At 51.1% G+C, this 12,431-nt stretch overlaps 1 protein-coding gene across 1 annotated transcript; it reads right to left on the reverse strand.

Annotated features, from left to right (window-relative positions):
* Nucleotides 1–5,304: 5,304 nt before the first annotated feature.
* Nucleotides 5,305–11,043, reverse strand: LOC123187953 (calcium-transporting ATPase 4, endoplasmic reticulum-type). Its single transcript, XM_044599966.1, has 8 exons — nucleotides 9,077–11,043; nucleotides 8,784–8,853; nucleotides 8,535–8,656; nucleotides 8,122–8,400; nucleotides 7,575–7,952; nucleotides 6,706–6,815; nucleotides 6,271–6,499; nucleotides 5,305–6,169 (listed from the first exon to the last, which is right to left on the reverse strand). The coding sequence occupies exons 1-8, from the start codon at nucleotides 10,481–10,483 to the stop codon at nucleotides 5,591–5,593; spliced, it is 3,174 nt and encodes a 1,057-aa protein (XP_044455901.1). The 5' UTR covers nucleotides 10,484–11,043; the 3' UTR covers nucleotides 5,305–5,590.
* Between the last annotated feature and the right edge of the window lie 1,388 nt (nucleotides 11,044–12,431).

Consider the following 12,431-nt stretch of genomic DNA (forward strand, 5'->3'; position numbering starts at 1 on the left):
TCTATTATATATATATATATATATATTGTTACTATTCATCATCCAGGGTGCAGAATAAGTTATTCTTCACCTGAGGTAATCTTACAATCATTTCATAATTAAATTATGTTTGAAATTCAAATAGTCACATTTCTATTGATTCACTACGTAAATTTTGACATAAGAAAATAAAAAATTTAGGTCATAAGACAAGAGAATTTGCAGTTTATGTGTATTTTAGACTATGTTTTTACGTTTGTAATTTTACATAACATAAAATATTTTTTACGGTGATTTTATATTTTCTTACGGTCTCTTTTTGAGTCAGAAATAAGACAGAACTTACGAAACGTAAAATTACGGTGCATTGATGGTAAAATAGAGAGGGGTGAAGAATAACTATTCCTCACCCAGGGTGACCCAGAGAGAGAGAGAGCGAGAGAGAGAGAGAGAGAGAGAGAGAGAGAGAGAGAAAATGAGAGTGGGGCTACCCGCGCGCCTGGGCCGGCCCTTCTGGCACTGGCCTAAAGGGGAAGGGAAAATATTGTTTTTGCCACTCTAACTTTTGCCAATTTTGCTTATGCCACTCTAGAATTTGACATATCACTTTTGCCACTCTTAGCTTTTGACAATGTATCACTTTTGCCATTCTGTGGCAAAAGCAAAATTTTTATAATGGCAATTGTGATGCGTTGTCAAAAGCTAAGAGTGGCAAAAATAAAATGAAAAATTATCGTTTTTGCCATGGAATGGCATTTCTGCTGTATTGTCAAAAGCTAGAGTGGCAAAAACAAAGTTTTCCAAAGGGAAAGCGGGAAACGGCCCAGTAAGCTAAGTAACGGACTGGATTTCTTTCCTGTTTCTGCAATGTTCTGCTGGTCAAACTGCGGTTTTCTTTTCTAGTTTTCTTCAGAAATTTTCCGTGTGTTGTTTTTTCCCACACTATTTTCTATATTTTATGGTAGTTTTTTTGTCTGGATTCTTTCGGCTTTATATTCCTTTTATTTCTCTAACTTGTTTTATTTTCATTATTATTTTTGCATTTTTTACTTGTATAGTTTTTTGCTATTTCTTTCCTACTCTTTTGGTTTTTTCCCTTTCCATTTTTTCTCTTTGAGTTCCAAGGAATATTTACTTTTTCTCTCGGTTAGCCTTTCACACTTTACCATTCTTCTTTCTTTCTTTTTCCATTTTTGACCAAATGTTGTTTTTTCGATCCCCAAGGTATGTCTTATGCCTATCACTTTATCAGATTTTTTGGTGCCGGATTCGTGGACAAGAGTTACTAGAAAGAAGAAGAGGAATGGCCGGCAGCAGCGCAGCCGCCGGCGCCGGCGGCCTTCGGGGCGGCCGAGATCCAGGCGGTCAGGCAAGCACGTTTGAATCAACTATTGGGCCAAGTTGGGCCTGCGGTTGATAGGGCCGGTGCGGAGTCGAGCGTGACTGGGCGTGTGGCCCAACATGCATTCTCGTATCGAAGCCTACGTACGTGTTTTCTGAATCACCGAGCGACGATCGACTGGCTATTGGGATCGGTCCGCCTCCGCCTAGGGTTCGCCGTACCTTCACTCCTGGTTTTCCTGTGCTCGGGGTAGGGCGCGCCGCTAGGAGATTCTGCCCGCCGGGTGACGCCATGGCGGGGCGTGGAAATATGCCGCCATCCAAGCAAGGGGCTGCACCCCCGGCACCGGCTGCAGCAAGAGCGACCGTGGCTCCGGCCCCGGGCCGGGCCGCCGTGAGGCAGCCAGTGGTGCCGACTGGTCAAGCCGCTGGGCGGGGCGGCGACTCTGGCACCGGGCGGAGCGATGCCCAGGTAGCCGGGCGGGATGGCACCCAGGTCGCAGGACGGGAAGGTGCCCCGGTTGCCCCTGTTGCCGGGCGGGGCGATGCCCCAGTCGCCGGGCGTGGCAATGGCCCTGGCCGTGATGGTTATGGCGGAGGTGCACGGAACTACATCGGTGACGGCTTCCGTTACAACTGCTATGGTCAGTGGGGTGATGATGGATATGATGCGTACGGTGAGGGACAATACCGTGGTTCTTCGTCAGGCGATGGACGTGGTTATGGTTGGCACAATGGCGGTGGAGCGGGGCGCGACTTTCAAGGTCCTCCCGGCAATTTTGTCGAGGGGGTGGCCGGCCCAATGAACCGGTTTAACCGAGGAGCTCACCGTACTTTCCAAGGTGGGCGAGGACGGGGGCGACACCCACCTCCACCGCGGCCTCCTCCGCCGCCTGTTGCTACGGCCGCGGTGACACAGGCCGAACATGTTGCTACGATGCAGACGGCTGCGCCTGCTCTTCCCGAGGTGGCTGTAGACACAGTCCGGGCCTTGGCAGTTGTCAGCATTCCGGTGACCACTACCGCGGGTGTCAAGGGCGGTGATGAAGGTTCTAAAAAGGTTCCGGACAAACGTGATGGTGAGAAGTTATCAAAGTGGGCTATTAAGAAAAAGAAGCTACCGTGTTATAGATGTGGCGAGCCGGGACATTTTGTGGCGGAGTGCACCACAAAATTGTGTGATTATTGTTGTAGATCGCAGCATACAACCGGTGGCTGTCCGTTGCTTTCTGGCCCCAAGCCGGTGGTCAATATTTATGGAGTTTGCTGTCAGGAGCTTATGTTTTTTGAGTCACCGGATGTGGCACCTGTGATACATGTGCAAGAGAGCTCGTTCACTGCTATTGTCAAGGTTACCAATGGGACTTTAACAGAGGCACAGATTGTGCGACAGTTGCAGGACCTAGTACTAGGCAACCATCAGTGGGACCTTGTCAAGTTGGAGCACCAGACTTACAAGGTTGATTTTCCCACTAAGGAGAATCAGTTACATACACTTAAGTATGGCATGTGCAGATTACAGAGTACAAACATTATCTTGGCCTTTGATGAGTGGAAGGAGAAGGACCCCGAGGGTACACCTTTAGAGAAGGCCTGGGTTCGCTTCTATGGTACACCACACAAATATATTAATCACTTCTTGGTGGCTTGGAGTTTGGGTTCTATCATCGGTAAGACGGAACAGGTTGATATGCCTTTTACTCGGGCACACGGAGCAACGAGGTTGCTTGTCAATGTAGTCAGTTTGGAGTTCGTACCGGATGTGGTCAAGTGGACGCGTGTCGGAGTCATATATGTGCTTGAGCTTTAGATTGAGGATACACTGATACCTCAGGAGGGAGATGAGATTCAGGACATGGATACGACTGAGGGTGATGGTGCACCCGGGAATCAGGACAAGGGGCCTGAGAGCGCACCATGGGAGCCGGCTAAGGGGCCGGCGTCACATGGTACGACGGACACATCTGCCAAGGAGGCGCCTTCTTCCATGACACCGATGACCTCACTTCGGTTTGGTTCTTTTGGAGCGCGGTCTATGCCTAGTCGATTATGGAGTAACCGAGTTGAGGGGGATGATCCAAAGGAACTCGAGTTACCACCAGTGTTGCCCCTGCTGTTGATTTGCATACGTCTCCGAGGGTCGACTCCGGGACACATGATCCGTCGAGTAGCACTACACCGTTGGTGTGTGTGTGGGGGGGGGGGCAAGAGGCCCGCCGCCCCAGGACACCCACGGAGGCTGCTAGTACTATGGGGGAGGGGCGTGGGCAGGAGGCCCGCAGCCCCGCGGCGGTTCCTAGTCCTGTGGAGGAGGGGCGCGGGGTGGAGACCTGAGGCGTACTCTCACCACGGGGCAGTCCCGGGCGGCACGGCCAGGAGAGTGGGCAGGAGGCCCGCAAATCTTCTTCTCCGATGTCTTCTCTACGCCGCGCTGATGGCTTGGGGGGGGGGGGGGATGAGACTGTTGAGCAGGTGGCTCCAAGGTCTCTTTCTCCCATTACTTTGGCTGGGGATACTCGCTCGACCGCGCCTTACCCCTCCTCACCGGCAATTGGGGAAGGGCGTCGGAGCGGGGATCACACACCTCGGCAGAGGACTATGGAGGAGCTTGTAGCTTTCGGTGGCATTTCGGATCCGGTCACGGCTGGCAGGCGTGTCAGCAGTCGGATCCAGGGTCAGCCAGATGTAGATGACATGCAGTTAGCGCGCGCCAAGAGGGTGGCCATGCTTCGAGATGTCGAGGCAACTACAGGTATGTCTTTTGATAAGCGTTGTTCAACTATGCATTTCACCGAGCATGGGATTATTGATATGGCAAACGACTTAGGAGTTACTTTGGGTTCAAATGAAAAAGAGATAGCGAAATCTGTTAATGATCTTTTAAATTTAGAAGCAGAGCGGGCTTCTAAAATAATTCAGAATCTCGTATCAATTAAACCCATGAATAACGAAGACATGAACAATCTAGGAATTGTAGCCCTTGAAAGCATATGTAATAATCTAGGAGTTGTGGCCGCTAAGAAAGTGTTGAGGCGGCTGCAGTTAGCAACCATGAAGCTGTAACTGGTACTCCCTCTGTTCTGAATTACTTGTTTTGAATTTGTCTAGATACGAATGTATCTAGACTCATTTTAGTGCTAGATACCTCCGTATCTAGACAAATCTAAGACAAGTAATTCGGAACGAAGGGAGTAGATGACACTGCTAGGGTCACGAGCTTCATGGCTCGCCGACGGCGAGCTAGGACGTGGCCAGCGGGAGGCAGTTTTGGCTTCTGCCTCGTGCGAAACGAAGTTGCGCGTGCGGGAAAGGTTGTGTGACAAAGGGATGGCGCTGGAGGGCAGGATCTAGCGGTTATGAGCATCCTAATTCTACGGCGCGGAAGGCAAGTTATCCAGCGCTCGGGCTGGTCGGCCGGCGCCTAGCGTTGGCCAACATTTTTTTAATTTGTGAACAAATTTTTAAAATGAAAATATTTTTTGAACTTGTGAACAAATTTTGTAAATAGAAACATTTTAAAAATTTAAATTAATTTTTGCACTTTTTTAATTGCCAAACATTTTTTGAAAATGCTGACAATTTTTAATGAGAACATTTTCTCAAATTCCAAAAACAAATGGAACATGAACATATTTCGAAAATTTCTGAACAATTTTTGAAATTCCAAACACATGTTAAAATGAAACTTTCTGAAAAACAATGAAAAACAAATAATAATAAAAAACTAAAGAAATCAGGTAAAAGAAACAGCCGGAAAAAGAAAATGGAAAACAAGTGAAAACCGAACTGGAGCCTTCTAGAAGGCTTGAAACCGGACTAAATGAGTCGGCTCAACTCGCATTCGCTCGCTTCCCAACCTTCGCAAATCCCCAGCACTTTTACGCAAAATGTGATGTATAATTATTTGCACTCCAGTTCGGCAAATATAGCTCGCAGCAAAAACAAAGCAATATTCCAACACTCAGAGACCAAGGGACCACTACCTACATATAATTCACAGGATATATAATCAAAGGTTTGCAACCTATAACAACTAAAAAGAAACAAGAACAGAGCTGCTAAGTTCAGTCTCCGCGAAAAGCGAGAGCTTTGTTCAAGAACCCTTTTATCTACTTCAGTTTCTTATATATATATTATACGCTGAATAAACATCCTTCCTTTGGCGACCACTGTTATATGGTCCGAACATTCTGAACAAATTGGAATTTTTTTGTTGATGATTAGTTACCACGGCGTCTGGAACAACCGCTGTTAGCCACCGCCGCCTCCTTCACTCGCCCTTCTGCTTTTTTAAACGCCGCTTGGGGCCTGAGGCGGTCGTGCTCCTGCCCACGAACTTGAGGACCTCGTCGATGAGCACCACGGGGAGGGCCACCAGCAGCACCAGGAGCCATTCATTCAGGCTGAGCGGCACAATGCCAAACACTTGCGCGAGGACCGGCACGTAGAGGATGAGGAAGTGCAGCCCGAACGACACCGACATGGCCAGGAGCAGCCACGGGTTGACCCACGGAGGCATCCTCAGCAGGCTCGTGTCCTCAGAGAGGGCGTTGAGCGAGTTGAACATCTCGATCGCCACGAGCACGGACAGCGAAAGCGTCGTCGCCTTCACTTTGCCTGCCTGGAAGTAGTCGCAGGGGTTGTCGTCGAAGGTGAAAGTTCTAGCTCCAGCAGTGAAGGGCGCGGCTGTGAAGTTGTCCCAGGTAGAGCACTGGCCCCAGTTTGAGAGCTGCGAGTAGCTGACAAGTGTGTGGCCGTCTCCAGTGAGATCAATGCCCATGAAAGATCCATGGGTGTACCAGATGACAAAGATGCCAACGGTTGCAACCCCCACGTAAAGGCCAATGACCTGCAAGTTATGTATAGCCGGTGAGAAAAATTAATCTCAAAAAGAAAGAAAGGCAGAGATTTCTACAAGGGATCAAACAGATATGTGGTGTGATCAATTACCAGATAACGGAACAGAATCCAGGGAGTGATCAGTGAGTCGTCGCTCCTCCTTGGTGGTTTCTTCATGATGTCCTTGTCAGGAGGATTGAAACCCAAAGCAGTCGCAGGGGGGCCATCAGTGACCAGATTTACCCACAGAAGTTGAACAGGTATCAACCCCTCAGGAATACCCAAAGCAGAGGTAAGGAAGATCGAGGCAACTTCACCAATGTTTGAGGAAATCATATATCTGCAGCAGTGAAGAAAGACTTTCAGAATACTCAAGCAGCATCATGTTTTCCAACAACTGAATGTAAAATCTAGATAGATGGCACAAGCAGTCCTACTCATGCCCGATTCAGGAACATTAGCTTTAGCAAGTCATATGGTACTGAAATTGCAAGCAATCGCAAAACTGCCAATAAGAAGTGGGAGCAAGGCTCTCAGTGCACAAACCTTATGAAAGCTTTCATGTTGTTGTAAATAGATCTGCCTTCACCAACAGCAGCAACAATGGTACTGAAATTGTCATCAGCTAGTACCATGTCAGAAGCCTCTTTGGCGACCTGAAAAAAAACAATGATTTTTCAGATGCTGCTGCCCAAATTATAAGCTGAACAAAAGCCTAATTTTGCATATATCACTCTTCTCTTAGAACCTCTAAAGTCGTGCTTTACAATCTGACAACCAAATGTTGTTTTACTGGTCCAACTCAAACAGTATTTTGCACCCCCTCTGTAAATTAATATAAGATCGTTTAGATCACTAAAGTAGTGATCTAAACGATCTTACATTAGTTTACAGAGGGAGTAGTTAGCTTAAAAGCAGTAACAGGCGAGGGCTAGGGCTGGTATCAATACATTTCAGAGGTTTCTGAAGTACAAAGGTTGAAAGACAAACAATGGTTTTGAAAATATCAATAGTTTTTGTCAGGAAAACCAATGAAAGAAGTGATTTTAAAGCAGAAAACCTTGAAGACTCTAAAGTGCAAAATGATGGATAATTCCGATATGCTACCTTGTAAAGGGGTTAGCACCTATATTCTCTGCTCTGGATCATGAAATATGTAATATGTGATGGTGGTTCCTAGTTTTCTCTTAATTCTGCAACAGCGCATCTACAGTTTAGTATTTGTGATCAGCCTAGGTATGTTTTGTGAAGCCTGCTAAACTTGTGGTTTGCAATCACGCTCTGGTGTAAGGTTGTACGGTGTGTACAAACTTTTTTCATTTGACATTATAGAAAAATGGGCACTTCCCCTGATTCAAGAGAGAACCAAAAAGGTGGTTCAAAAGCAGTTAACATTGTGTGCATTAAGAATATACCTCAGTGCCAGTGATACCCATTGCTATACCAATGTCAGCAAGTTTTAGAGCAGGGGCATCATTTACTCCATCTCCAGTCATAGCAACAACCTCACCGTCTTCTTTTAACAGTCTCACAATCTCTTGCTTGTGCCTGGGCTCTGCCCTAGAAAACAGAAGGCCACCTTTCCTTCGCAACAGTGTCTTCTTATCCTCAAGTGCCATGAACTCCCTCCCCGTAAAGCTCTTCAAGCTAATGTCTTCATCAGGTGAAAATACACCGATTTCATGGCATATCGCCTCAGCAGTTTCTTTGTTGTCTCCTGTAATCACCATAACACGGATGCCCGCAGCTCTGCAGTCCTCAATAGCATCAAAGACCTCTTCCCTCGGAGGATCCTGTTAAAACATTCAGAATAAAGACTTGTCAGCAATTGCAAGGAATCATATCCAGCAAAGCATACTGACAAATCATGGTCCCCAGCCAAAATATTTTTCTAGATTACAAATTATAAAGTGCAGAGCAGCATTGGTTACAAAACATATCCACAATGAGGAGCAGTCTTACCCTTAGGCCAGCAAGACCAACAAATATCAGGTCAGTTTCAATAGCCGCATAATTGGCTGGATCCAGCAAAAGCTTGTGAGCAGGGTGGTATTCGCCATCATATGTTGCGAATTCACCAAGATCCTCCTTGTATGCAAATCCGAGGCACCGCAGAGCTTTTGTTGACAATTCATGGAGACTAGCCAAAATAGCTTTTCTTGATTTCTCATCTAATGGCACAACTGAACCATCCTGGAGCTGGATATGGCTACTCCTCTCCAGCAAGGTTTCAACAGCTCCCTGCATCAGGACACATCATCATGCACTTAGTGTCACTCCAGCGAACATAAAACAATTGGTGCTATAACGCGGGATAATTTTATTTAACATGTCAGTGGGAAATGGCCGTATAGCAAGAGATACGACATTCACACCTTCACAAGTAAAGTGTTGCCTCCTGATTTGGAGGTGACAATGATTCCCATTGATTTCCTCATACGGTCGAACTCGAGCGTCGCAATCCTTTTGGCAGCATTGCTCCACCATCGGCAGCAGCCTGACAGCAAACAATATCACAAAATTTCTCAGTATATAATTGTCGGTTAACTCAGCAGCACGTATCAGAAAATACCAAAATGGTAAGTTATGTTATGCTAAGCTCGAAAGCATGCATTGATGCTTACCTAATGTCTCAGACGGATCCACCGACAGACCGTTCTTTCCTTCAGGTACACCCATTTTCTCAACCAGGACCTACAAGAAACCAACCAACAAATCAATCATCATGGGAGCCTAAGAATGGAATGTCTTCCAACATCAGTACTGTCTGAATTTGAACTGACACGACCTAAACTCCAGTGATAACTGTATCCTAAACTGTTCAGTTTTGTATCAAGTAAGCACCACCGTATTCTCAAACTAAAATACTGTAAAATTCAAGGAAACTGAGAATAGCATGAACTGTACCAATCCTCACCTTCAAAGCAGCCTCGGTCGGCATTCCGGTGGAAACATACTGGTTTGAAGAATGTGAGACACTGGCATCATTGCACACAGCGGCAACCTTTGCGATCATCTCAAGATTTGCATCCATCCTCCCAGCAGGCCAGTCATAAATTTTCCCATCACGGGGATCATACGAAGTGCCGTCCACCTTGAAGCTCCTCACTTTCCCTGGGGCATCACCGATGGCAACGAGCTTTGAGACTGACATCTGGTTGGTGGTCAGCGTCCCGGTCTTGTCGGAGCAGATCACGGTGGTGCAGCCGAGAGTCTCCACACTGGGCAGCTTCCTGACAAGCGCGTTCTTGGCGGCCATCTTCCTGGTTCCAAGGGCGAGGCAGGTGGTGATCACGGCAGGCAATCCTTCGGGTATGGCGGCGACGGCAAGCGCCACGGCGATCTCAAAGTAGTATGTGCACTTCTCGAACGAGAAGCGAATGTTCCTGGGCACCCATCCGTCGAGCTCGAAGGTCAAGAAGTACTTGACGTTGATGAGCCAGACGAGGATGCATATGAGGCCGATGATCTTGGTGAGCGCCTCGCCGAACTCGTTGAGCTTCTTCTTGAGCGGCGTGTCGTCGTCCTCCTGCGAGGCCTCGTGGATCTGCGAGTGGATCTTGCCGATCTCGGTGGCCATCCCGGTGTGCACGACGAGGCAGACGGCGGAGCCATTGACGACGGTGGTGCCGGCGAAGACCATGCACTCCTTGGCCTGGATGTCGGCGTCCTCTGCCGGCACGGCGTGGGCGGTCTTGTTGACGGAGTTGGTCTCGCCGGTGAGCGACCCCTGCTCGACGCGGAGCGTGGAGGAGACGAGCCTGAGGACGCGCATGTCGGCGGGGACCTTGTCCCCGACGCGGAGCATCACGACGTCGCCCGGGACGAGGTCGCGCGCGGGGAGGGCGGGCGCCCACTCGCCGTCGCGGAGCACGGCGGCGTGGTCGGACTGGATCTGGCGCAGGGCCTCGAGTGCCTTCTCGGCGTTGGTCTCCTGCCACACCCCGACGGCGGCGTTGACGACGAGGATGAGGAAGATGACGAGCGGCTCGACGAAGGCCGAGAGCGTGAGCGCGCCGGCCGACGAGGAGAGCGCGAGCGCGAAGGAGACGGCGGCGGCGGCGAGGAGGATGCGGACCAGCGTGTCCTCGAACTGCTGCGCCACGAGCTGCAGCACGGAGGGGCCCGGGTGCTCCAGCAGCTCGTTGGGCCCGTGCGCGCGCAGCCGCGCCGCCGCCTCCGACGACGATAGCCCGCGGTCACGGTCCGTCCCGAACCGCTTCTCGCACTCCTCCACCGTCCGCGCCCACGCCGGGAACGGCGCCGCCATCGCCCCCTTCCCCTCCTCCTTCACCGCCGGCGCGTCGTGCCCCGCCTCGCCCATCGCGGACCGCGCCGAGGAAAGGAGTCGCCTTTGACGGAAGGCCCCCTCCGCCGGCGGCGATCTCAGCAATGCGAAATCGAGAGGCGGCCTCGCGGAATCCGCCCCGGGGACGGCGAGGACGCGGTCTTATACCCCGCGCACGCCCACGGATGTCGCTGGCGTCCGGGGCGAGATCTCTTGCTTGGCCTTGGGGCGAGGCGGTTGTTAGCGTGTGGAGCCGGGATTCCCTCCGCCCCGCAACGAACCAATCAACACAACACAGAACCCAGACCCAAGCCCAAACGCAAAGCCGCCGCGCCGCCTCCCCCGGAGGTGCGAACGCCGGAGTTCCCTGTCTCCGGCGGCGGGCGGCGGGTTCGTGAGTCACCGGACGGAGAGGGGAGTGGAGGGGGTGGTTGGGTGAGGGGGGCAGAGGTGGTGGTGGTGGTGGGCAGGTGGGAAGGGCACGCCTGGCGTCCCGCCACGAGTACTTGTAGCCGCAGCAGCAGCACTCGCGCCGCGCAGGCCAGGGGGCGAGGAAGGTGGCAGGAAGCTTCGTGCGGGCGATGGGTGGTAATGGCGGTCGGATCGGCGGTACTAGGTGCGTGCGGGTGTGATGCGATGGGGCGGGGCGGGTGCGGCCACTCTCAACCGCTGCCGGCCAAAAGCGGCACGAGGGGTAGAATCGTCCTGCTCACAGTAATAGCACCAGCACTACCACTGCCACTACTCTGATCCTTGTTCACCATCATCAATGGCGGCATCTGCTCCTCTCCCTGCCTCCGCCATCAATGGCGGTATCCGCTTCCATGCTCTTCTGCGCGGCCGTGCACACGCATGCCAGCCGGACCGACTCCTCGTGCCAAAGGAAATGCATTGATGAGGAAGGCGTTCTCAAGGCGAGGCGTTTCCTCCATCCATCCACGTCGCTGATCTATCCTTCGAACTGACCCCAGAATAATCCTTCGCTTCAGCCTTGACCCGCCCCCTTTTGCGCACTGCCCACCCGGCCCCACCCGCGGCGGCAGCAAGGCCCCAAGCCGGGCCCACAGGGAGGGGGCATCCACGCGAAAGGCGCGAAGGGGCGGCGTGCGGTGCTGCTGCCGCGGCGTGAGCACAAAGGCGCCGCCCCCGCGTTCCGTTTCCTTCCGAGGAATGGCTTTCGCATGCGCCCTCCCACATCATCGTCATCAGGCCAACTTCACCGCGCGACCCAAACGAACGTTCGTTTTGTTCTGTTTTTGTTCTTTTGGGTAGGGATTTGAGATCGCGTCCGAGCCTGTCCTGGAATGCGGTGGCCGTGCGCCCACCACGCGGGCGCATCCTTTTGCCCCATCCTGTCTGTGTCTATTTTAAAAAAAAAAGACATTTCAAATGCCAAAGCCTCAGTTCACGGCCTCAGTTCATCACGCCGGCAACATCACCTCCTTCAGGCCTTCGGCGTCGAGCATCTCCTTCTGCTTGGCCTAGAACCAAGCCCTCGTCTTGTCGCTCATCTTCGACAAGTCCACGCTCATGATCGCAAGGGCCACCCCCTTCGCTTTGGTGACGGCATTGGTGGCCTCGATGTCGAGCTGCCTCTGCCTGGCCTTGACGTTGTCGGCCTCGATGTCGAGCTGCCTTTGCCGGGCGGCCTCTTCCATGTCGAGCTGCCTTTGCCGGGCCGCCTCCTCCATGTCTATCTTTCTCTTCTTGGCCGCCTCCTCCATCTCAAGCTTCTGTCTTTGGAGGTCTAGGTATTGCTTCATTTGCTCGTCCTTGCTTTGTCGCTTCTTCTCGTCCCTCACATCCTTATGTGACATCATGCCATGCAAAGTCTCATGCAAGGCCATGGTTGAGGCGTCACGTATGTCGTCCATCTTGGAGTTGGTCTTGCCCCTCGGCCTCTTCAACGCCTCGCCATCCCCACCTCCGGCGAACTTGGCCGTTTTCTTGCCTCTCTTTCTTTGAAGTTCACGGTATTGATCTT

This window comes from Triticum aestivum, chromosome 1A (genome assembly GCF_018294505.1).
Source record: "Triticum aestivum cultivar Chinese Spring chromosome 1A, IWGSC CS RefSeq v2.1, whole genome shotgun sequence".
Lineage (NCBI taxonomy): Eukaryota > Viridiplantae > Streptophyta > Magnoliopsida > Poales > Poaceae > Triticum > Triticum aestivum.